This window comes from Ranitomeya variabilis, chromosome 1 (assembly GCF_051348905.1).
Source record: "Ranitomeya variabilis isolate aRanVar5 chromosome 1, aRanVar5.hap1, whole genome shotgun sequence".
NCBI classification, from domain to species: domain Eukaryota; kingdom Metazoa; phylum Chordata; class Amphibia; order Anura; family Dendrobatidae; genus Ranitomeya; species Ranitomeya variabilis.
Genome location: NC_135232.1, coordinates 760,566,196 through 760,593,474, shown reverse-complemented (window position 1 = coordinate 760,593,474; position 27,279 = coordinate 760,566,196). Strand labels below are relative to the sequence as shown.

The following is a 27,279-nucleotide window of genomic DNA, read 5'->3' as shown; positions in this document are numbered from 1 at the left end:
AGCTAAGTGGACTTTGTCCTTTTGTGTTGTATCTTTTGTCCAGTTTGCAGTTTTTGTTATTCTCTGTAGCTGGAAGCTCTTGCGGGCTGAAATTGCCACTCCTGTGTCATGAGTTGACACAGGAGTCTTAAAGTAATTTCAGGATGGTTTTTTGAAAGGGTTTTCAGTTGACCGTGAAGTCCTCTTTTGTATCCTTCTGCTATCTAGTAAGTGGACCTCTCTTTGCTAGATCTACTTTCATACTGTGTATGTCTTTTCCTCTTAACTCACCGTTATTACATGTGGGGGGCTGCTATCATCTTTTGGGGTATTTCCCTAGAGGTAAGCCAGGTCTGTTCCTTCCTCTACCAGGTGTAGTTAGTCCTCTGGCTGGCGCGTGGCATTTAGGAAGTCGTAGGTATGCTCCCTGGCTACTATTAGTTGTGTGGTAGATTTAGCTCACGGTCAGCTCGAGATTCCATCACCCAGAGCTCGTCCGTTATTTTTGTGCTCTGATGTTTCCCTGCCATTGGGAATCATGACAGGAGACTGCAGCAAAAAACAGGCCCTATGTATTACACTACACAATGTAAGTGGCAGAACGTGGCTGACAGATATACGACAAACAGAACTGACGTAGATCCACTTAGTGGCAATTTAAATCTCCCTTTTTTGGGGGGGAGACTGTAGCAAAAAACAGGCCCTGGGTATTGCACTATACAATGTAAGTGGCAGAACGTGGCTGGCAGATATACGACAAACAGAACTGACGTATATAAACTTGTTGTCAATTTAAATCTCCCTTTTTTTTGGGGGGGGGAGACTGCAGCAAAAAACAGGCCCTATGTATTACACTACACAATGTAAGTTGCAGAACGTGGCTGACAGCTATACGACAAACAGAACTGACGTATATAAACTTGTTGGCAATTTAAATCTCCCTTTTTTGGGGGGGAAACTGTAGCAAAAAACAGGCCCTGGGTATTACACTACACAATGTAAGTGGCAGACTGTGGCTGGCAGATATATGACAAACAGAACTGACGTAGATAAACTTGTTGGCAATTTTAATCTCCCTTTTTTGGGGGGGGGGAAACTGTAGCAAAAAACAGGCCCTGGGTATTACACTACACAATGTAAGTGGCAGACTGTGGCTGGCAGATATACGACAAACAGAACTGACGTAAACTTGTTGGCAATTTAAATCTCCCTTTTTTTGGGGGGGAGACTGCAGCAAAAAACAGGCCCTATGTACTACACTACACAATGTAAGTGGCAGAACGTGGCTGACAGATATACGACAAACAGAACTGACGTAGAACCACTTAGTGGCAATTTAAATCTCCCTTTTTTGGGGGGGAGACTAGCAAAAAACAAGCCCTGGGTATTACACTATACAATGTAAGTGGCAGAACGTGGCTGGCAGATATATGACAAACAGAACTGACGTATATAAACTTGTTGGCGATTTAAATCTCCCTTTTTTTGGGGGGAGACTGCAGCAAAAAACAGGCCCTGGGTATTACACTACCCAATGTAAGTGGCAGAACGTGGCTGACAGATATACGACAAACAGAACTGACGTATATAAACTTGTTGGCAATTTAAATCTCCCTTTTTTGGGGGGGAGACTGCAGCAAAAAACAGGCCCTTGGTATTACACTATACAATGTAAGTGGCAGAACGTGGCTGGAAGATATATAAAAAAATACAAGGACTGTACTATAATTTCAATCTCCCTACAATGATCTCAGGACAAGTATGGCAGCCAGCAATAAAAAAGACTGCTGCACACAAAAGTGTGGACAAATAAACAAGATAACTGTGCAGAGAGGAGCAACAGGATTTTTGCTTTTAAAAAAGCAGTTGGTTTGCACAGCGGCATACATACAGCAATGCAGCTATCAGGGAGCCTTATAAGGCAGCCTAATAAGCTACAGAGCTGATGCACAAAAATCTAGCCTCCACTGTCCCTGCAAAGAAAAGGTGGTGTTAGACAGTGGAAATTGCTACAGCACAAGCGGTTTGGGGGTTAATCTTCCCTCCCTAACTATATCCCTGCTTCTGATGAAGCTGCAGCAACCTCTCCCTATGCTGAGATCGGCAGAAGTAAGATGGCGGTCGGCGTGCATGCCCCTTTATAGCCCCTGTGACGCCGCAGAAAGCAAGCCAATCACTGTCATGCCCTTCTCTAAGATGGTGGGGACCGAGACCTATGTCATTACGCTGCCCACACTCTGCGTCCTCCTTCATTGGCTGAAAAATGGCGCTGAAAGCATCATACGAAACGCGACTTTGGCGCGAAGATCGCCGAACTCATGGCCAATCCCACACTGGGATCGGGTCGGGTTTCACGAAACCCGACTTTGCCGAAAGTCGGCGATTTTTGAATTTGACCGATCCGTTTCACTCAACCCTACATGTGACAGCTCTCCACAGGAGATCGTCGTGGGACACTCGTTATTAAATGGAATACGTCGGAACAAGGAGTATACTGTTGGTTTATTTTATTTTATTTTTTTTTACAGGTGATCGAGGGAGTCGGGGATTAGCTGTATGGTGAGTATGTTCTGTATATGTGTGAATGTGTTTTTTTTTTGTTTTTTTTACACTTGAACACAGTAGCAGGATGGTGAGACTACTGCTGTCCCATCATTGGCTAGCTGTCATTGTAGAAGGTATAGCCGGATGGGACTAGTAGTCCCATGGGACGATGCCTGCCTACACAGAGACCCACAAACACCCGCATACACCAGCAGACCCACGCACACACACACAGACACACACATACACACTGACACGCACACACACACACACACACAGATACACACAAACACCTGCACACAGACACGCACATCTTCTCCGCACATACACAGTTTCCGCCCACACACATAGTCTCTGCCCAAACACTTTTCCTCCTCCCGATCTGCAGCATTTCTTGCACCCAACTCCGCAGCAAAACTGCAGATCTTTTTCAAACCTGCGGTTTTGCTGCCGATTTGACTGAATCATTGGAAGTCAATGGATGCGGAAACTCTGCAGACCCGCAAAAAGAAATGACATGCTGTGGAAAATAAAACGCTGGAAATACGCGCTTTTTTTTTCGCAGCATGTGCACACCAATTGTTAATTTCCCATTGACTAACATTGCTTATGCACTACACTGTGGATTTGATGTAATTCCGCGCATCCAAAAACTCTGTGGAAACGCATCAAAATCTGCAACGTTTGCACATAGCCTAACAGTGTTGTTCAGGCACACTATCAAAGATCATAAATAGTGATTGTTCATTTAGTGACAGGTAACTGACAGCTGTGGGCCTAAGGTTGTAAAACAGCAAGTTACAAGCGGGGAAGGCTGCTTACAACATAAGTGGGGAAAAGCGAGGTTGTGGTGGAAAGGGGAATAGGCTTGGTGATTGACATGTACATGGGTTATGTGCTAATGTGAAAGAAAGCTCAACTGAACAAACACCATCTCTTCCTATCCAAAGACCACTGACAACATCTGTTACTGCTACTCAACCCCCTTTCATTGGCAGCCACACAGCGGTATGTCTTTTAGATGATTCTCAGAAAGAGCACGTGCCACTGTGGATGGCAAGCGCTGCATCTTGTAGCCTCTCCTCTTCCTCCACCTTACAGTACCATAACACTCAGTACAATCCTCAGAGGTGGCACCCCAATCACCCTTGTTTCCCCACACATCAAAAATTTCCAAACACCCAACTGACTGTGGGGAATCTCTGATGTGCCATTCTGCAGAGCTATTCACACATTCTATTCCATGAGCATCAGAAGTCTGCTCCAAAGAATCACAAATTCCAGAGGAGGAAAGCATCTGCACCAATGCCCAATATTTTTTCATGTTGGATCCCAGGCCGGACGAAGTAGTGTCCGAGCAGAATTCAGAACCTCGTCACCAGACGTTAACCACCAAAGATGGAGGTGATCCTGGTGAGACTCAGATACCAGAGGTGTACACGGAGTGCACTGTGGTGTCAGGGCAGGAAAAGGCTGACTGTTAGGGTATGTGCACACGTCAGGATTTCTTGCAGAAATTTCCTGAAGAAAACCGGAAATTTTCTGCAAGAAATCCGCATTTTTTTTTTTTGCGTTTTTTTCCCGATTTTTTTTAGCATTTTGCAAGCGAAATTAGCTTGCAGAATGCTAAAGTTTTCCAAGCGATCTGTAGCATCGCTTGGAAAACTGACTGACAGGTTGGTCACACTTGTCAAACATACTGTTTAACAAGTGTGACCAACTTTTTACTATAGATGCTGCTTATGCAGCATCAATAGTAAAAAGATATCATGTTAAAAATAATAAAAAAATAAAAAAATGGTTATACTCACCCTCTGCAGACAGCCGATCTCCTCAGCGGCGTCCGTTCCTATAGATGGTGTGTGCAGGACCTTCGATGATGTCGCGGTCACGTGACCGCGACGTTATCGCGGTCATGTGACCGCGACATCATCGCAGGTCCTTCACACACACCATCTATAGGAACGGAAGTGGCAGCATACACCGCTGAGAGGCGGGAAGACTCCGGGGGCCATCAAAGGTGAGTATATCACTATTTTTTATTTTAATTCTTTTTTTTACCAATTATATGGTGCCCAGTCCGTGGAGGAGAGTCCCCTGTCCTCCACCCTGGGTACCAACCGCACATGATCCGCTTACTTCCCACATGGTGGGCACAGCCCCGTGCGGAAAGTAAGCAGATCAATGCATTCCTAGGTGTGCAGAATCCCCGCAATTCCGCAAATTTAATGAACATGTTGCTTTTTTTTCCGCTATGCGACTTTTTCGCGGAAAAAATGCAACATTTGCACAAGAAATGTGGAATACACTTAAAATAATGGGAGGCATATGTGAGCTTTTTTTTGCATTTTTTTTGCGTTTTTATCACGTTTTTATAGCGAAAAAAGGCAAAAAAATGCGAAAAATACTGAACGTGTGCACATGGCCTCAGGGTGAGGAGTCTGAGAACAGAGGATGACAATGTGGTTACTGATCCTACTTGGTGTGATCTCACAGGTGCACAGCTGAGAAGCTCAGCAGGGGAGGTAGAGGAGGAGGAAGATAAGGAGGTTATGTTGCGGCTTCCCACACAGACAGGAAGTGATGCAACCACGACAAGCACTGCATTCAGGCTGTGGCCAGCAGCGGTCGCAAGTGTGCAGTTCACAGGGCGGCAAGGGTTGCCTAGCCTGGGCCTTTTTTGAGACTGCAAAGAATGACTCAACACACCTGATCTGTCAAATTTGCCAAAAAAATTCAGTAGAGGCAAAAATTGCAACTATATGCATGAATCGGCACATGTGCGATCAACTTGCCTTAGTGTGGGAATCTCAGTGCGCTAACATGCAGACTAGCAGGCCTCGCCAACCAGCCGATGTCCCAACTACCCCATCTACGGCTTCATGCTCCTCCATCACCATTCCAAGTCTTCTCACACAGATCTCCATCTGCAGAAACTACAATTGTTTGCCCACCACGATTGGGGTAAGTGAGAGCCAGTCAGCTGTTACGGAAGTACACACGACTGCTGCTTTTGTGTCACCTAGCACAACACATCTTTCTCAATCCACCATAACATCTCCACCTGCACCTCACTCACAGTCCAGCAGTTTGTCTTGTTCTCCATACTCTGCCCTCTCTCAGAAAAGCAGCCAACCCTCGACCCCACAGTTGTGGTCACGTAAAAGAATGCTTCCTCCTATACATGACAAAGCTAAGAGCTTAAACTACACCAACTCCAATCTGTTGGCCACGGAAAGACTGCCTTTCCACCTGGTGGATACAGACGGTATCAGAAAGTTGATGGCAGTCGCAGTCGCCCAGTACCAGTTACTCAGTCGCCATTACTTCTCTAAGAAAGCTGTGCCTATGCTACACCAGCCTGACACTGACAACATCACCCATTCCCTGAAAAAATCTATTGTACAATATACAAAAAAAGGTTGCACCGAGAAATTCAGACATCAGCCTAAGAGAGGTGTTCACACACGTAGATACCCATCAATTTTTGAGACCACCTTGACTATGGTTGATGGGCAGATATAATTTGGCCAAATTTTATGCTAAGCATCTCAATTTTTTTTTCCTAATTTTCAAAAGCCGTATTGCTATTCATATTTCATATATTTCATATTGACATGCCTTAGCATGATAGACTGCAACCTTTTTTTGTATATTGTATATGGAGGTAGCTCCTCCTGGTATGCACCTATTCACACTAGTCTGCATGTGCCAATCAATTTTTTTGTCATTTGTATGTTTACTGACCAAGCACTCTGCCCTTCAACAGGTGGTGATTTTAATTATAGCAGGTTCTTACTTACCCATAAATGTAGTCATTGCTGACAGAGTTGTCCACATTCACCCAGGAATTCAGACATCAGCCTAAGAGAGGTGTTTGCCCACGTAGGCGCACATCCGTTTTTTTTGTTAAGAGAGCACGTCAGAAGCAAAAGGGCAAAAACAATGGCAAAGTCAGGTCACAGTTCGGTGTCAGAATGCCAGGAGAAAAGCAGATCAGAGCAGATTGAGCAAGCAGATAGTCAGAACCAAATCCAAAGTCAGGCAGCAATAAGTCAATAAACAGAGCACAGAACCAGGCAAATAGAACCAGAGAGTAAATGCTACAATTGGTAGAGATCTGGACTGATAACTCATCTAAGTAACAAGGAATTAATTAGCAACAGGGTGCACCTGCAAGAAACCCAGCACCTCCCAGTCTCTGATTGAATGACTGAGCTGTCAATCAAAAACCTGACAGATCAGCACACCCCTGAACCCGATTGGATGATTGAGCTGTCATTCACTCTGCCCATAACATGCTGAGGGAAGGAATCCTGACAGTACCCTCTCTCCAAGGGGGGCCACCCAACCACTAGGTTTCCCAAGAAGCCTAATATGGAAAGCCCTAACCCTGGCCTTCACAGAATGAGCCAGAATCTAGCCTCGGGTCCATATTATCTCCAATGAACAAGGTACTGGAGGGAATTGTAGACCCTGAGAATTCATTATTCTCTGCACCTCTTATTCTAAATATCCATTGACAGGAACTGGAGGAGGCAGAGACAAGACAGATAACACGAATAGACTGAGGAAGTCATAGTGTGAAGGCAACCAGACTGACTACCTCCGGAATTTCAAATGGACCAATAAATTTGGGAACCAACTTCGCCAATGGAGCATTCAACTTTGAATATTTGGAGATACCCAAACTTTATCCCCTACCTTGAAGATGGGACCCGCTGAACATTTCCTATCCGCCTTATGTTTTTGCAAAGGCGAACCACCCCAATATTCCTTTAAACCTCTCTCCAGACATCCCCAAATTCTACTACTCCGGGACAGCAAGAAATCATCCTAGGGAATTCTCCAAAGAGGCGACAAAAACCATAATTGTAAAAAAAATGGTGAGGCTTCAGTGGATTGATTGACCTGACTGTTAAAGGCGAACTCAGCAAGAGGTAAAAATGAACAGCAGACCTCCTGCTGAGATGCAACAAAACATCTTAAAATTTGCTCCATTGATTGATTTGTCCTCTCTGACCATTGGTTTCAAGATGGTAGACAGAGGAAAATGGCAAATCAATCCCCAATTTCTTACAAAATGCTGTCTAGGACTTGGAGACGAATTGTACCCCCCTATCAGATACAGTGTTCAGAGAGATACCATGCGATCTCACTACATGACTATTAACTGGAAAGCATTTCAGCATTTGATAACCATTGTGACAAAGTCACTGGTAAAGTACTGGATGGGAGATATGTGTCACTACGCCTAATGGCGTCAGAGATGTGAGACCCAGAGTATTTTACTCCAGCACACTACGTGTTGTAAAAAATAATCTAAGTTGCATAAATGGGCTGGCTTTTATGTGGACATCCATAAAGTGGGTGGGAGAATGTCCACCTTATCTCCACCTGCAGATCCAGCACTGCTGTGTGCTGACAGGACCTGTATGATGTCACAGTCATGTGATCAGTTACATAGTGGAGGAGTCACATTATCTGGGGCTTAAATAGCTGGTCTCCAGAGGCAGTCTTTGCTTTTTTTCCAGCTTGGTTTATGCTGTTTTAATAAACCAAACACGCTCTTAAAGAGATAGTGTTCAGTTTCTACCTCTGTGTAAAGCCGAGTAAGCTGCTCTACCACACCACGATAATGGAACAAAGTGAGCTTATTTACTGAATCGGTCAGCTACCACCCAAATAACAGTTTTCCCTCCAGACAAAGGTAAAGCAGTAATGAAATCCATGGACAAATGAGTTCACGGTCTTCCTGGAATTCGCAGCACAACCAATTCCCTGGCTGGCCAGTTATGACAGACTTTAACGCAAGTTTAGCGCAAGTTTCAGAAACAGGTACAAACTTCTTAATATCATTATAAACGGATTGCTACCAAAAGAGTGTAGCAATAGCTCTCCGTGTAGCAGTGATCCCAGGATGACCAATTAAGATGGAATCATTAAAGTCCTGCAAAAGACATAATCTCAGACAGACTGGCAGAAAAAAAAATTGGAACTTAGAGCAGCAGAAGGAGCAAATGGCTGATCTTTACAGCTCTCCACATCCAACTCAGAAGATAACATAGACACCACAATACCCTAAGGAAGAATGGAGGATGGAGGTTCTGGGGTAGAAACTGAATTAAGGCTTCGTGATAAAGCACCAGCCTTCATATTCTTGAACCCTTGACTCAACGTGATAGAAAAAATAAATCTAGAAAAGAACAAGGCCCAACTGGTCTGTCATGGGGTTAACCATTTAGCTAATTTAGAGGCTAAATTTTTATGATCTGTCACTACCATGGCTTGATTAACTGCCCCCCTGCAAACATTTTGAATGGGGCGAAAAGGGGGTGATTTGAACTTTTATATATATTTTTAAAAACATTTTTTTTTTACTTTTTGCATGCTTTTTCAGATTGGCTCTGCTACATACAGGCGATGATCAGATCTCCGGTATGTAGCAGAAATGCTCACTTCCTATGAGCGCCAACCACAAGCGGCGCTCATAGCAATCTGGCTATGACAATCAAAGAGGTCTGCTGGAGATCTCTGGTTGTCATGCCAACCCATCGGTGACCGAGAGATTGACAACGGCATTTAACGGGTTAACAGCTGCAGGTGGATCGCTATTATACCCACGGCTGTTAGAGGCACATGTCAGCTGTTCAAAACAGCTGACATGTGCCGGGAAAGATGTGGGCTCAGTGCAGGAGCCCACAGAAAAGGGAGGGAGTCCAACGTGGGCACATTATTATGCCCAAGGTTAGAAAGGGGTTAAAAGTCACAATAATATCATAGTCGATGGTGACATAACGTGCTTAGTGCAAATAAAGTGCATCAACTATTGCCCAATGCTGTATCAAGATATTGACCTGTTCAGACCTAAGCTGAATATTGCACACATGCCACTATCAAAATAACAAGTAATGCTTACTCTCTGTGGTATGAGAGTATGTGGAGTGCAAAGTGGGGCACAGGTTGAGTCAAGAATATAAGCGATCAGGCAAAAAGTCAGCTTACTCATGTGATTGTCTGTGTGATGTGATATCCAGTGCAGCCACTATTATGGCTTGCACCTTTCCAGGATCCATCTTAAAACCTTCAGCTAAAATAATGAACCCCAGTAATGATATCTCTTGGACAGAAAAGGTACATTTTTCCAATTTAGCAAACAAGGAATTCTCTCTAAGCTTTCGTAAAATAAAATGGACATGTTCATGGTGAGGATCCAGATGGGGTGTAAAATTAGAATATCATCAAGGTATACCACACTTAACCTTCCAATAATATCAGAAAACCACTTTACTCCCATAAGCTGATTATATAGGTCAGGGATGAGTGGCAGTGGGTAGGTATTTTTAACTGTAATCTTGTTTAATTCCTGGAAATTGAGGCAAGAGAGGAGGCCCTCATCTTTCTTTTTAACACAGATATAAATCCAGCAGCTAGAGGGGAGGAGGAAGGATATGACCCTTCTATAAACTTACATTTACATATTCTTTCATGGAGATATGTTCAGGTCACAACAATTTAAGGCGAGCTTTAGGTAATTTAGCGTTAGGTACATGATCAATAGTACAATCACATGGGGGTTGTATCTCTGTCTCTTTTTCTGAGAACACATCTCTAAAGTCCTGCAGTACCTCGGCAGACCCTCCTGACTAGTGGGGTGAATTTGTACAGAACTAAGACATTTCTTATAACAATTAGGGCTCCATGTAACTATATCCTTCCGACACCAGTCAGTGACAGGATTAGGAATACATAACCATGGAAACTTTAATACCAACCCAGTAGGTAAATTGTCCAACACATAGCAGAGAATGAAGTGTTCCCAATCTAAGTGTGAGCTCCATTGTTACTAGATGGACAAGATTCTGGAGTAACGATGTTTTAGCAAAAAATTCAACCTAACTGTCCCTAACCCTATTTTCAGTCCAGAATCAATTGAATTGATAGCTGACCCACAATCGATGAATGCTAAAGTAGATACTTATTGGCTCTTAAAAAATAGCTCCACGTTTAACGGTATCTTGTGTGAGGAGTAATAGGGTACCTTGAAGTCTGGATTTCCTTCTTGACAGTAACTCAGACTTAGACATTTCCCGTCAGCTTGGAAGGCTTGCTTGCGGGGTGTACCACATAGTCCTTTAGAAAATGTCTGAAATCACCCCAACATCTCTTCTCAACGGCCTCATGGTTGGCAGCTCCAATCTCCATAGGTTCCACCTCAGGTAAATGGATGAACTCAGGAGGAATAACCAAAACTCTCTGTCACTCACCACGTCTCTCTTGAATTCTGCAATCCACATGAATGGCCTGGATTATGGCCTCTCCCAAAGAGCAAGTTAGAGTATGCAGAGCCAGAGCGTCCTTGAGTGAATCAGAAAGACTTCTGTGGAACTGAAGCCTGAGAACAGCATCATTCCACAACACTTTAGAGGACCATTGCCATAACATGGAGCTGTAATCCTCAGCGGTGCTGCCCCCCTATATCAGGTTTATGATCCTTGCCTCTGCAACCTGGACCCTGTCAGATTCTTCATAGACAATCCCTAAGGCATCAAAAATGATGTCAACAAAGAATTGTTCTGGGGCTTGTGGGGACAAGGAAAATGGCCAAGTCTGCCCCCCCACCCCCTCGCAGCAGGGACATATTTATTCCCCCTCGCTAATTGTCTTCCCATGAAGACCAGGGTCGTAAGGTAAAAAAAAAGCTGCAACTTTCCCTGAAAATCACAAACTGGTATATCTCCCCCAAAAATGTATCCGTTAGGGCCACCATTGGTTTGGGAGACACAAATTGCATGTCAGAAGGTACAGATGACATAACTTCAGTTGAAAATGGAGAGCTTTGAGAAGCACCGATGGTGCTAGAAAATTGACCCTGCACCTGGGACTGTGAGGATTCCCACATTTGGTGCTCCCTGACCAGATCCTGTATGATCTGGTTCAGATTCGCCACCTGATCATAAAGTGCACGAACTGGATCCATTGGTGTCAGGAGAAAAAAATATGCAGCCAACTGTACAGAGCGAGGCCAGCAACGCAGAGGGGGAAATATCAGCAGCACCGCAGCTGGCAGGAAGAGGAAATGGGGCGGCCGGAGGGAGAAAGAAGGCAACTGTTCCCCAGAGCACCCACACACAAAAAGTTCCCAGGTTAAGGGTTAGATGTTCAGCTAGTGCTTTTTTAAAGAAAGTGTGGACGATAAACGAATGTTCATTTCCATCCTGTGCCTTACCAAGTTCGACAGAGTTCTGACCACTACCAGACAAACCACCACCAGCTTGCTCAGGCACATGTCATTGGAGCGCCCCACGCCAGGGCAGCGGGGTACTCGGTACCGGGTCCTGCGGTTCACAGGGGGATGTCACGGTGGCGACCTGGTCCATGGCCCTGGGGCATCCATGTAAAAGGGAAAGGTCTTTAAAGGGAATAAAGTTTATGTTGTGACACCACCTGTGGTATTCGGTCAGTGGGGACCGATGCTGCTTTAAGGGGTCCTCTGGAGTGATGTTATGGCAGCTAGATGGTATAACTTCCCACAGGTGAAGTATATCCCCAGGGCTCCCGGTGTGTAGATGGAAGATGGTGAAAGGCGCAGTAAAGAATGAGGACACAGGTTCACAGTCTCTTTACCTTGATTTACTGAAGACTTCGGCATCCACAGTCCAGAGCACCAGATCACAGAGCAGGCAGGGTCTGGCCGGCTTGAAGGAAAGTTATGAGTCCCCTTATCCAGGTGGAAATCAAAAGCCTTCCTCTAGCGTCGTGGTGGTGTAGTGCCTTACTGCTTAAAGCTACACATAAGGTCTTCACAGATGTTATCTCTCTCTCTCTGTCCCCCCGGGTAGGATAGGACATAACCCGTATGACTGGTGGCTTGAGGATGTTTTTAGGGTACTCTAGCATGCCCTGGCCTCTGAGGGGTGCCACTGTGTCTCCTGGGTGTTAGGTCGAACAGGTAACCTAAAGTTCAGCTGTCCTGCTGGTCTCTGATGTGTCGTGGAGGGCCTTACGATCCTCGGTGTTCCGGCTACCGGTTTCTGCGCCTCAGAAGGAGGCAGCCTGCTCGGGGCTGGTCTCCCTCTGATATCTTCTCCTGTGCTTTGCTCTCCTGCATGCTCTCTGCAATCAATTCGGCTTTCTCAATGTCTCTTTCCAGGAACTGCTGCACTGAGGCTGCACAGCTCCGTAAAACCTTCTGCTGCCCAGACTGGTCCAGTCTGTTTCCTGGCAAGACTGAACTCCCTCTCCCTACAGACTACCAGTTATATATATATATGGGGATTCACATAGCAAGTAGGATCAAAAGCTCCCCCTGTTGGCCTGGAGTGTGAATGTGGTGCATGTTTGTGGTACCTGGTTGCAGTTATTCCTTCTCGCCTTCAAGCGTAACATCACTCTCCCCGTGAGGAAAGCAATGCTACTGTGACGACCAGGATCCTGGGGTGCCACATCATCAATTCACCCGACTGGGTGGGTCGAACACCTGGGTCCACAATCAATGTCTGCACGTGACACCACTTCCTCTTCTGTGCTACATGCTTGCCAATCCCCTGACCATGATGCAGACACAGATGCCTCCCGCCTTGCAGCTGCCGGGCCACATTCACAAACACCATCAGCAACCACGTTCAATTGCTTGTCCAAGCATAGCGTTCAGCTGTCTATACATCAGGTCTTGAAGCACAAGCGCAAATACCCAGCCACCCACCCACAGGCCCATTGTACACAAAGGCTTCGGGAGTTTCAGAATCTCACCTTCATAAATTAAACAGGATGTGTCTGACCATGTCAAACACACTGTTTTTTTTACGGTTCAAAGAATTGTGATGAATAAATAAATGCTCACACGAAAATTGAATAAGACAAAAATGAATTTACTTAATAAAAGATAATAAATATAAACAGTCACTCAAAATAACACAATCAATAATCATAAGTCATACATTACATTGGAAATGGTAGGAGTCAATTCAGCCTGCTCTCTGTGTGTCTTTGCTCATCCAAATCTGTCTGTCTCTGTCCTTGTGTCCCTCTTGTGTCCCAGGCAATGCCTCACTTATATCTAAAAGGCTTTTGATCTATACCCTCATTAGTTTGTATTCCCAAATTTTTCTTTCCCTGTGGTCCTTAAAATTACTTTTTAGTATTAAGACTTTTAAGTCTGTCATACTGTGTCCAGGTCCAGAGAAATGTTTTCCCACTGGTGTGTCCATTTCATTCCTGATTGTGTGCCTCTGTAGATTCATCCTAGTTTGTAGTTTTTATATCTATATTGGGGAAAGCATGCAAAAACTACAAACTAGGATGAATCTACACAGGCACACAATCAGGAATGAAATGGACACACCAGTGGGAAAACAGTTCTCTGGACCTGGACACAGTATGACAGACTTAAAAGTCTTAATATTAAAAGGTAATTTTAAGGACCACAGAGAAAGAAGAATCTGGGAATACAAACTAATGAATATGTTTAATTGCTTGACATTAGAGGTACCGTCACACTCAGCAACTTTGCAAAGAGAACGACAACAATTCGTGACATTGCAGCGTCCTGGATAGCAATCTCGTTGTGTTTGACACGCAGCAGCAATCTGGATCCCGCTGTGCCATCGCTGGTCAGAGCTAGAAGTCCAGAACTTTATTTCGTCGCCAGGTCGGCGTGTATCGTCATGTTTGACATCAAAAGCAACGACGCCAGCAACGAGCATAGGGGGCGTCGCAGCGTCTCCTTCTAGCCAGTCGGTACACTCCGGCTGTTTGACATGGAGCTAACAACCAGCGAGAACGAGAAGTGAGTCGCCGTTACGTCACTGGATCGCTCCTGCATCGTTCTGGAGTTGCTGTGTTTGACGTCTCTACAGCGACCTAAACAGCGATGCTCCAGCGATCTAGTTTAGGTCGGCTCGTTGTCTATATCGCCGCAGCGTCGCTGAGTGTGACGGTACCTTAGGACTCAATTTAACACCTGGATTTATGAGTCACTACATGGATCTATACCCTGTTATCTGAGGCTTTGTCATGGTATGTGTACTGAAGCCTTCAGACCAAATAGATAAGAACACCACCTAGCATCCCTGGGGGGCTTAACAAGTGTCTGCTTTGAAGATAAATGTAAAGTGTACTCTAAAGGTACCGTTACACTAAACGACTTACCAACGATCACGACCAGCGATACGACCTGGCTGTGATCGTTGGTAAGTCATTGTGTGGTCGCTGGGGAGCTGTCACACAGACAGCTCTCTCCAGCGACCAACGATCAGGGGAACGACTTCGGCATCGTTGAAACTGTGAAACATCGTTGAAAATGTGTCAGCGCCGGCAGTAAAGCAGAGCACAGCGGTGACGTCACCGCTGTGCTCTGCTTTACGGCCGGCGCTGACACAGTCAGTGCAGGAAGCTCTGAGCAGCAGCGCGTAACCCTGTGGACGCCGGGGGACGTGACAGACATCAGAATGTGAGTATGTACTGTTTTTTTTTTACTTTTACAATGGTAACCAGGGTAAATATCGGGTTACGAAGCGCGGCCCTGCGCTTAGTAACCCGATATTTACCCTGGTTACAAGTGAACACATCGCTGGATCGGCGTCACACACGCCGATCCAGCGATGGACAGCGGGTGATCAGCGACGAAATAAAGTTCTGGACTTCTAGCTCCAACCAGCGATATCACAACGGGATCCAGATCGCTGCTGCGTGTCAAACACAACGAGATCGCTATCCAGGACGCTGCAACGTCACGGATCGTCGTCGTTCTCGCTGCAAAGTCACTTAGTGTGAAGGTACCTTAAGGCTACTTTCACACTAGCGTCGGACGACGCACGACGAATTGCATCGTTGCGACGTACCGACGCTAGCAGTGAATGCGCTGCACAACGGGGCAGCGGATGCTGTTTTTCAACGCATCCGCTGCCCCATTGTGAGGTGCGGGGAGGCGGGGGCGGAGTTCTGGCTGCGCATGCGAGGTCGTAAAAGACGGGAACGACGCACCAAAAAACGTTACAAGCAACGTTTTTTGGTGGCGACGGTCCGACGCAGCACGACGCAACCGTCGCACGACGGTTGCGACGTGTGGCAATGCGTTGCACTGCGTCGCTAATGCAAGTCAATGGAGAAAAAATGCATTCTGCAAGCACTTTTGCAGGATGCGTTTTTTCTGCAAAACGACGCATAGCGACGTGCAGTGCACGACGCTAGTGTGAAAGTAGCCTTAAATGTAAATTACTGGGTCATTTACATTCACTGCTTAGACTGACCATTTGACATGTGGCTGGACAAGTTTTTATTTAGTTTTTCTGTGGACTCCATTGGAAAATACATATATATATATATATATATATATATATATATACTAATAACAAAACCAATCAATATCTCTATCATTCGTATTAATTAATTGGAGTGTTGAAATCATATTAAAAAATATATAATACAACACACACACCAAATGCAGATAAGGTAGAAAAATGTTAAAATTACATTTACTATGACATTTACTCTAGTCATAGGCGACAGGGAATTAAGGTGAGTAATGGCTCAGCTATTAAGGGATGGAGATTTTTTTTTGCTGTTATTTTAATTTTGCCTTATATCCAAGTCATTATATGGGAAAGAATGTTTTCTAACATTTTTTCCTGTAATATACATTTTAGCTTTAGTTTTGTATGTTTCATTGTAAGGCTGCCGTCACACTAGCAGTATTTGGTCAGGATTTTTCATCAGTATTTGTAAGCCAAAACCAGGAGTGGAACAAATAGAGGAAAAGTGTAATAGAAACATATGCACCACTTCTGCATTTATCACCCACTCCTGGTTTTGGCTTACAAATACTGATGTAAAATACTGACCAAATACTGCTAGAGTGACGGCAACCTTAGTCTGTAATAGTTGCATGCATAATACTCTGCCAAAATTGTTCCCAGCAGAGAACTAGGAATCAGATTTGCATCCAGGCATCTTTCCCATGCTTTTCACATTCCATTGCAGCACTGTTTCCATCCATTTTAGCCATTTTCCTGCACCACCCTCCAGCCCTTCGAGTAGGGTCTTCCGGAAAAATGCTCAAGTTTCCATTGACTTCCATTATAGTCGTTACGCGAGTCAAGTCCATCCCAGCATCCTACCTGTTCGATTCAAGTACCATTTATATAGTAACATTTATTTATTTCATGATTTGTTTTAATGGCTCTGTTAACATAGATCTCATGAGTTGATCAGTTTTATTGTTAAAAATCTTCAAATTAATCTGCCTTTAGGGAGTTTAAGTATGGCCTAGTTGCTTTTCTTAAAATTATATTACAGATTATTATCGGTATTAGATTCTGTGATGGGGTATTGATGCAGAGAGCTAGTTTGATGGCCATGTCTGGAATGGGAAAGGAATTTTTCCTCTAAGGGCTTGTGCAGAAGACCATATTTTCTGTCCCAATGTGATCTGACAAAACATTGAACCAATGTTATTCTATTGGGCCATTCACATTTTTGATTGTTTTTCTCTGACAGAGCTTGTGTGAGGAAAAAAATCGCAGGATGCTCAACTTGTATCCCATATTCGGATCGCGCACAGCCATGCAAGTCAATGAGTCTATTGAAAACATCAGACGACACTGAAAAAATGGAGAAGATGGAGAAATGTTATTTTTTGTATCTTCTCCTGATCCCAGAAAACCAAATCACACTATGATAACACTCTGATCAAACTCTGATTGTTCAAAGTGTGATAAGGGTATGATTAGGATTCGGATTTTATCTGATGAAAGAAAATATGGTTGTGTGACCATTGCCTAAATATGGAGCTATTAGTATCTGCCTCACATGTTTTTTTTTTCCTGTGGCTCAACATGCTAAGCTATTAACTTGTGCATTTTTTCAACCTTAGAACTTTTAACATATTAAGATAAATTAAATAATTATTTCTCTCTAAAACAACCACAAGAGAAATTTACCGTATATACTCGAGTATAAGCCGAGATTTACAGCTGCATTTTTTTAGGCTAAAAGTGCCCCTCTCGGCTTATACTGGAGTCATTGTCCCAGGGGGTCAGCGGGGGAAGGGGAAGGCAGGAGTGGCGGCTGTCACATCATACTCACCCCCTCCTGATGCGGTCTCTGCACATCCCTGCTTCTCAGATGGTCTCTGGCAACGGGAGCTCTTCCTGTGTTCTGCGGTCACTTGGTACCGCTCATTAAAGTAATGAATATGGATGCGACTCCACTCCCAAAGGCATGGAGCGCATATTCATTACCTTAATGAGCGGTACCATGTGACCGCTGAACACAGGAAGAGCTGCAGGCGCCAAAGACATCTGAGAAGCAGAGACCACATCAGGATGGGGTGAGTATGAAGGGGGAGGGTGAGCCATGCGATATTCATCTGTCCCCGTTCCACCGCCGGGCCCTGTCTTCCACGTCCTCTGGCTGTGACATTCAGGTCAGAGGGCGCAATGACATGTTTAGTGCGCGCCATCTGCCTGAACAGTCACTGCAGAGACCCGGAAGACACAGCGGCGCACGGTGATGGAATGGGGACAGGTGAATAATCGCAAGTGCCGGGGGCCTGAGGCGACTCCGGCATCTGGCACCCATAGCGCGCCGGTGTCCCCGCCTGCTCAGGACACTGGCACCTCTCCCCCAGCGACGAGAGGTGAGTATGTCATTTTATTTTTTTTAATCGCAGCAGCAGCATATGGGGCATATTTGTCATGAATCCCAATGGCTAGGGATAGCAAGGGACAAGCAAAGTAATACAAAATATCGGACGAGCTCTAGGGTGATGGAACCTGGGCTGACCGCTGCCCTACGCCTGACAAACGCAACTAGAGATAGCCAGGGAGCGTGCCTACGTTGGTTCTAGACGCCACGCACCAGCCTAAGAGCTAACTAGAACTGCAGAGAAAATAAAGACCTCACTTGCCTCCAGAGGAATGAACCCCAAAAGGTATAGTTGCCCCCCACATGTATTGACGGTGAAATGAGAGGAAGGCACACACATAGAGATGATATATATAGGTTCAGCAAATTGAGGCCCGCTGTAAACTAGAAAGCAGAACGATACAAAAGGGGTCTGAGCGGTCAGCAAAAAACCCTAATCAAAAAACCATCCTGAGATTACAAGAACCCATGTGCCAACTCATGGCACATGGGGAGAACCTCAGTCCACTAGAGCTACCAGCTAGCATAGAGACATAATAAGCAAGCTGGACAAAAAAACCAACAACTGAAAATCAGCACTTAGCTTATCCTGAAAGATCTGGGAGCAGGTAGGCAGGAACCAAACAGAGCACATCTGAATACATTGATAGCCGGCAAGGGAATGACAGAAAGGCCAGGTAAAATAGGAAACACCCAGCCTCTGATGGACAGGTGGAAACCAAAGGCCGCAACCCACCAAAGTCACCCAGTACCAGCAGTAACCACCAGAGGGAGCCCACAAACAGAATCCACAACAGTACCCCCCCCTTGAGGAGGGGTCACCGAACCCTCACGAGAACCCCCAGGGCGATCAGGGTGAGCTCTATGGAAGGCGCGGACCAAATCAGTCGCATGAACATCGGAGGCGACCACCCAGGAATTATCCTCCTGACCATAACCCTTCCACTTAACCAAATACTGGAGTTTGCGTCTGGAAACACGAGAATCCAAGATCTTCTCAACAACATACTCCAGTTCTCTCTCCACCAGCACCGGAGCAGGAGGCTCAACCAAAGGAACAATGGGCACCTCATACCTCCGCAACAATGACCGATGGAACACATTATGAATAGCAAACGATGCTGGGAGATCCAAACGAAAAGATACAGGGTTAAGAATCTCCGAGATCCTATAAGGACCGATGAACCGAGGCTTGAACTTAGGAGAAGAGACCTTCATAGGGACAAAACGAGAAGACAACCACACCAAATCCCCAACAAGAAGTCGGGGACCCACGCGGCGACGGCGATTAGCAAACTGCTGAGTCTTCTCCTGAGATAACTTCAAATTGTCCACCACCTGGTTCCAAATCTGATGCAGCCTGTCCACCACCACGTCCACTCCAGGACAATCCGAAGACTCCACCTGACCAGAGGAAAAACGAGGATGAAACCCCGAATTACAAAAAAAAGGAGAGACCAACGTGGCAGAACTAGCCCGATTATTAAGAGCAAATTCGGCCAGTGGCAAAAAAGCAACCCAGTCATCTTGATCAGCAGAAACAAAACACCTCAAATAAGTTTCCAAGGTCTGATTAGTTCGCTCCGTCTGGCCATTCGTCTGAGGATGGAATGCAGACGAGAAAGACAAATCAATGCCCATCTTGGCACAAAACGTCCGCCAAAATCTAGACACAAACTGGGATCCCCTGTCAGAAACGATATTCTCCGGAATCCCATGCAAACGAACCACGTTCTGAAAAAACAAAGGGACCAACTCAGAGGAGGAAGGCAACTTAGGCAAGGGCACCAAATGAACCATCTTAGAAAAGCGGTCACACACAACCCAGATAACGGACATTTTCTGTGAAACCGGGAGATCAGAAATAAAATCCATGGAAATGTGCGTCCAAGGCCTCTTCGGGATGGGCAAGGATAACAACAACCCACTGGCCCGAGAACAGCAAGGCTTAGCTCGAGCACACACTTCACAAGACTGCACAAAGGTACGCACATCCCTAGACAAGGAAGGCCACCAAAAAGACCTGGCCACCAAGTCTCTAGTACCAAATATTCCAGGATGACCAGCCAACACAGAAGAATGGACCTCGGAGATGACTCTACTGGTCCAATCATCCGGAACAAACAGTCTTTCTGGTGGACAACGATCCGGTTTATCCACCTGAAACTCCTGCAATGCACGTCGCAAGTCTGGGGATATGGCGGACAATATTACCCCATCCCTAAGGATACCAGTAGGCCCAGAGTCTCCAGGAGAGTCAGGCACAAAACTCCTGGAAAGAGCATCTGCCTTCACATTCTTTGAACCTGGCAGGTATGAAACCACGAAATTGAAACGAGAAAAAAACAACGACCAACGAGCCTGTCTAGGATTCAAACGCCTGGCAGACTCAAGGTAAATGAGATTCTTGTGATCAGTCAAGACCACCACACGATGTTTAGCACCCTCAAGCCAATGACGCCACTCCTCAAATGCCCACTTCATGGCCAAAAGCTCCCGATTACCCACATCATAATTGCGCTCGGCGGGCGAGAATTTTCTAGAGAAGAATGCACATGGCTTCATCACCGAGCCATTAGAACTTCTCTGTGACAAAACCGCCCCCGCTCCAATCTCGGAAGCATCAACCTCAACCTGAAAAGGAAGTGAAACATCTGGTTGACACAACACAGGAGCAGAAGAAAACCGGCGCTTAAGTTCCTGAAAGGCCTCCACGGCCGCAGGAGACCAATCAGCAACATCAGCACCCTTTTTAGTCAAATCAGTCAAAGGTTTAACAATACTGGAAAAATTAGCAATGAACCGACGATAAAAATTAGCAAACCCCAAGAACTTCTGAAGGCTCTTAACAGATGTAGGTTGTGTCCAGTCACAAATCGCCTGAACCTTGACGGGATCCATCTCAATAGTAGAAGGAGAAAAAATGTACCCCAAAAAAGAAATCTTCTGGACTCCGAAGAGACACTTTGAGCCCTTCACAAACAGAGAATTGGCCCGCAGAACCTGAAACACCTTCCTGACCTGTAGAACATGAGACTCCCAGTCATCAGAAAACACCAAAATATCATCCAAATACACAATCATAAACTTATCCAGATATTCACGGAAAATATCGTGCATAAAGGACTGAAAGACTGACGGAGCATTGGAGAGTCCAAAAGGCATTACCAAATACTCAAAATGGCCCTCAGGCGTATTAAATGCGGTTTTCCACTCATCACCCTGTTTTATCCGCACCAGATTATACGCACCGCGAAGATCTATCTTAGTGAACCACCTAGCCCCCTTAATGCAAGCAAACAAATCAGTCAATAATGGCAATGGATACTGATACTTGACTGTAATCTTATTCAGAAGGCGATAATCTATACAAGGCCTCAGGGAACCATCTTTTTTTTGCCACGAAAAAAAAACCTGCTCCCAGAGGGGACGAAGATGGACGAATATGTCCCTTTTCCAAGGACTCCTTAATATAATTCCGCATAGCAGTATGCTCTGGCAGTGACAGATTAAATAAACGACCCTTAGGGAACTTACTGCCAGGAATCAATTCTATAGCACAGTCACAATCTCTATGCGGAGGGAGCGAATTGAGCTTAGGCTCCTCAAAAACATCCCTATAGTCAGACAAAAACGCAGGGATCTCAGAAGGAGTAGATGAAGCGATTGAAATCGGAGGTGCATAATCATGAACCCCCTGACATCCCCAGCTTAACACAGACATTGTTTTCCAGTCCAGGACAGGATTATGAGTTTGTAACCATGGCAGACCAAGCACTAGTACATCATGTAAATTATACAGTACAAGGAAGCGAATCACCTCCTGATGAACGGGAGTCATGCGCATGGTCACTTGTGTCCAATACTGCGGTTTATTCATAGCCAATGGTGTAGAGTCAATTCTCTTCAGAGGAATAGGAACTTCCAGAGGTTCCAGACTAAAACCGCAGCGCTTAGCAAATGACCAATCCATAAGACTCAGGGCAGCGCCCGAGTCCACATAGGCATCGACGGAAATGGAAGACAGTGAAAAAATCAGAGTCACAGACAAAATGAACTTAGGCTGCAGAGTACCAATGGCAAAAGATTTATCAACCCTTTTTGTGCGTTTAGAGCATGTTGATATAACATGAGCTGAATCACCACAATAAAAACACAATCCATTTTTCCGCCTATAATTTTGCCGTTCACTTCTGGACTGAATTCTATCACATTGCATAGTCTCAGGTGCTTGTTCAAAAGACACCGCCAACTGGTGCACGGGTTTGCGCTCCCGTAAACGCCGATCAATCTGAATGGCCATAGCCATCGACTCATTCAGACCTGTAGGCGTAGGGAACCCCACCATAATATCCTTAATGGCCTCGGAAAGACCATTTCTGAAGTTTGCAGCCAGGGCGCACTCATTCCACTGAGTAAGCACCGACCATTTCCGAAATTTTTGACAATATATTTCCGCTTCATCATACCCCTGAGAGAGGGCTAATAAAGCCTTTTCAGCCTGAATCTCCAGGTTGGGTTCCTCATAGAGCAATCCCAATGCCAGAAAAAACGCATCCACATTGAGCAATGCAGGATCCCCTGGTGCCAATGCAAATGCCCAATTCTGAGGGTCGCCTCGCAGGAAAGATATTACAATCTTGACCTGTTGAGCAGGGTCTCCAGAGGAGCGAGATTTTAAAGAAAGAAACAATTTACAATTGTTCCTGAAATTCAGGAAGGTAGATCTATCTCCAGAAAAGAACTCTGGAATAGGAATTCTAGGTTCAGACATGGGAGTGTGAACAACAAAATCCTGTATGTTTTGAACTTTTGCCGCAAGATTACTCAGGCTGGAAGCCAAACTCTGGACATCCATGTTAAACAGCTAATATCAGAGCCATTCAAGGGTTAAGAGGAGGTAAGAAGCAGCTAGACAGCAATTAAGGGCTAGGCAGCAAAACTCTGAAGGAAAAAAATAAAAATAAAATAAATTTCCCTTAAACGCTTCTTTTTCTCCTGCTTCAGCCCAAACAATTAACACTTTGTGGGCCGGCTATACTGTCATGAATCCCAATGGCTAGGGATAGCAAGGGACAAGCAAAGTAATACAAAATATCGGACGAGCTCTAGGGTGATGGAACCTGGGCTGACCGCTGTCCTACGCCTGACAAACGCAACTAGAGATAGCCAGGGAGCGTGCCTACGTTGGTTCTAGACGCCACGCACCAGCCTAAGAGCTAACTAGTACTGCAGAGAAAATAAAGACCTCACTTGCCTCCAGAGGAATGAACCCCAAAAGGTATAGTTGCCCCCCACATGTATTGACGGTGAAATGAGAGGAAGGCACACACATAGAGATGATATATATAGGTTCAGCAAATTGAGGCCCGCTGTAAACTAGAAAGCAGAACGATACAAAAGGGGTCTGAGCGGTCAGCAAAAAACCCTAATCAAAAAACCATCCTGAGATTACAAGAACCCATGTGCCAACTCATGGCACATGGGGAGAACCTCAGTCCACTAGAGCTACCAGCTAGCATAGAGACATAATAAGAAAGCTGGACAAAAAAAACAACAACTGAAAATCAGCACTTAGCTTATCCTGAAAGATCTGGGAGCAGGTAGGCAGGAACCAAACAGAGCACATCTGAATACATTGATAGCCGGCAAGGGAATGACAGAAAGGCCAGGTAAAATAGGAAACACCCAGCCTCTGATGGACAGGTGGAAACCAAATGCCGCAACCCACCAAAGTCACCCAGTACCAGCAGTAACCACCAGAGGGAGCCCACAAACAGAATCCACAACACATATTATTCTATGGAGCATCTTATGGGGCCATCAACCTTTATGGAGCATTGTATGGGGCATATTATTCTATGGAGCATCTTATGGGGCCATCAACCTTTATGGAGCATTATATGGGGCATATTTTTCTATGGAGCATCTTATGGGGCCATTATTAACCTTTGTGCAGCATTATATGGGCCATATTTTTTGTATGGAGCATCTTATGGGGCCAATCATGAACTTTATGGAGCATTATATGGGGCATATTTTGTATGGAGCATCTTATGGGGCCCATTATGAACTTTATTGAGCATTATATGGGGTGTATTTTGTATGGAGCATCTTATGGGGCCCATCATGAACTTTATGGAGCATTATATGGGGCATATTTTGTATGGAGCATCTTATGGAGCCCATCATAAACTGTATGGAGAATTATATGGGGCGTATTTTGTATGGAGCATCTTATGGGGCCCATCATGAACTTTATGGAGCATTATATGGGGCTCCTGATTCAACATGGATATTCAAAAACTCTTAACCTACTGATGTCTCAATTCATTTTACTTTTATTGGTACCTACTTTTCTTTTTGAAATTTACCAGTAGCTGCTGCATTTCCCACTCTAGGCTTATACTCAAAGTTAATACATTTTCCCAGTTTTTTGTGGCAAAATTAGGGGTCTCGGCTTATACTCGGGTCGGCTTATACTCGAGTATATACGGTAATTGGAAAACAAAGTACCGGTAGTATTAAATTCATTTTTCGGTTTAGCCATAAAGTGTTAAGCTTGTTGTTGTCATTGATATTTTGGATAGGTCATCAAATGTGATTGTCAACTATTTTACTACTATTGATAGTAAAAATGTTGTCTCTTTTTAAATACGTTTTAATTACCATTTAATAGCTAGACATTGGCAGCTCTCACTTCATTGGCATCAGGCTGTACATTCCTCAATTTTTCAGCTATTTATAACCATTTAATACTAGTACAATAATATTTATGTGGCTCATATAGAGAAAAAGTTTCTTAATTATGGCAAAATTACCTGTGGCCAAATTTGCTATGGCCTCAGGAATCTTGTAGATGAAGGCTGTCTGTGATGAGGCAGCATGACACATTTTAATTTCCCATTTACATTACTGTTTATTTAATTGCTCAAAGTATGTGATTTAATATGATTAAAAAACGGTTAACCTTTACCTTTACCTTTTTTCCTCACAGCTAATCTGGCAACCACTGATATCATATTTTTAGTGTGCTGTGTGCCTATCACTGCAGCGTTATATCCTCTTCCTGGATGGATATTTGGAGAATTTATGTGCAAGTTTGTTAACTATGTCCAACAGGTAGGTAAAAAAACAACTGACATACAACCATCCCAAATCAAGCAATGACTTAAAAAAATTAATATTTGCAGGCTTGACTGCCACACATTATGTCACTGTACAAAATGGCTTGTGCTATGTATGTGCCCAATGTTCTAAAAGTTTGCAGTAGTCAAATAGTTGCTAATTATCCTGGTTTCAGAGCCAGTCCCTGCATCTTCCCTCTTTGGCAGCCATCTCCCTCTTCTTTCATGTGCACCAGTTTCCCATAGTAGTCCGGTGCGCACCTCTGATATCATGTCCCCTAGTACTTCTAAAGCCCACTCAGTTGGTTTCATGCTGCCCGAATCTATGGGTGATGTGTTGTTCACTCTGAAAACCTTGCTTGGACTGGTATTGCTGTTTTCTGCCTCTGGTCTCCTAAAACTGTGCCTCAATAGAAATTCTTCTCTGCTGTCTACTGTTGTTGTCTCCCATACAACAAGATGCAAATATATTCTTACTGCAATTTTCTACAGCAGTGACATTTTATACGTCATTTATCTTGCTAAAGTTGAGCCTCAAAACACACAAACAAAAATTTGGTTACAAATAGCATTGCGATATTGAAACTACAGTTTTCTACGTCTATCTGTGGTGGGCATATTTTGCTGGCATTGTAATACTGACTGCAACATTTTCTCAACATGAATATATCATACGTAATTTAAAATGGGCAAGGCACGTGGTAAAGGATGGGAGGTGGACTTGATGCTGATAGTGAGTGCATAGGCTGAGGACGTGGGCAAGGTGTAAATGTGCCTGCCATGGGAGCACTACAAACACACACATCATGTTGATCTAGCTTCCTGTCCCACCATGTAGGGGGATGCAAAACACACCATTCTTGAATACAGACCAGTGTTAAAAGGTTGTTGGATAGATAGCAGATAATTCTTCTAGTCTCAGTAGTCTTGATTCTGGACCACATAATCCACATTCTGATCCTCCTTTGTCACACCATGCCGAGTGCCCAGAAGTAAGTGATCCCAGACACTCCGAAGAGCTGTTCACATTTCCATTTATAGATTCTGGCCTGGTGTCCTGCCCGTTTCAACCGGGACATGAGTGGATCACATGTAGCGATGCTCAAATATGTGACCAGCCATGCTCACAAGAATGCGACGGTGGGAAAATGCAATTATTGTCACAAGAGCTGGATGACGATTATGAGATACAATTGCCAGCAAGTGGTGTGATGTTACGTCAGCAAATCAGGAGGAGGACCAGGGTGCAGAAGTGGAAGGCGAGGTGGTTGATGATGAAGTCACTCACTGACCGAACATGGGAAGGTGACATGCAGAACGAGGACAGCAGTTTATGGGGAGGGAAATGAAGCACCACAACAGGCAGGAAGAGGCAGTGGGGTGGCCAAAGATTGCCAAAAATTACCAGCCTGATCATCACCAGCATGCTCAGGCACATGCAAGCAATGCACCTAACTACTTGGGCCAAAAACCAGGGTTCAGAAACTGTGTCTGCGGGTAAAACCACTGCCTCTTCCCCTGTTCTGTGGCCACTGCAATCCCCTATCTATGACGTAGGCGAAAATGCTTCCCACCCTGCACTTGTCGTTGAACACTTGCAACCACCGTCAGCAACAACCTCCAAGTCCTTGTTCCAGCACTGCGTATAGTTGTCCTTACCCCAGTCCTTGGAATACTGTAAGTATGCAGCTACCCACCCACAGGCTACAATGCTAATTGGCCATGTTTTCATTTTGCTTGCTCTGGAAATGTTGCCGTTTAGGCTTGTGGAGACCTAAGCTTTCTGCAAAATCGTGGCGCTGGCCATCCCTTGGTACTTGGTCATGTGTGACAATTAGTGTTGAGCATTCCGATACCGCAAGTATCGGGTATCGGCCGATACTTGCGGGTATCGGAATTCCGATACCGAGATCCGATACTTTTGTGGTATCGGGTATCGGTATCGAAACAACATTAATGTGTAAAATAAAGAATTAAAATAAAA

The 27,279-nt window shown here is 44.8% G+C and overlaps 1 protein-coding gene across 1 annotated transcript in view; it reads left to right on the top strand.

Annotated features, from left to right (window-relative positions):
- The window catches only part of KISS1R (KISS1 receptor), a 341,875-nt gene that overhangs the window by 152,242 nt on the left and 162,354 nt on the right, over positions 1 to 27,279 (top strand). Inside the window, exon 2 of the mRNA XM_077253499.1 lies at positions 25,166 to 25,290. Coding sequence (XP_077109614.1) covers positions 25,166 to 25,290 — 125 coding nt within the window. The remainder of the gene's footprint in view (positions 1 to 25,165; positions 25,291 to 27,279) is intronic.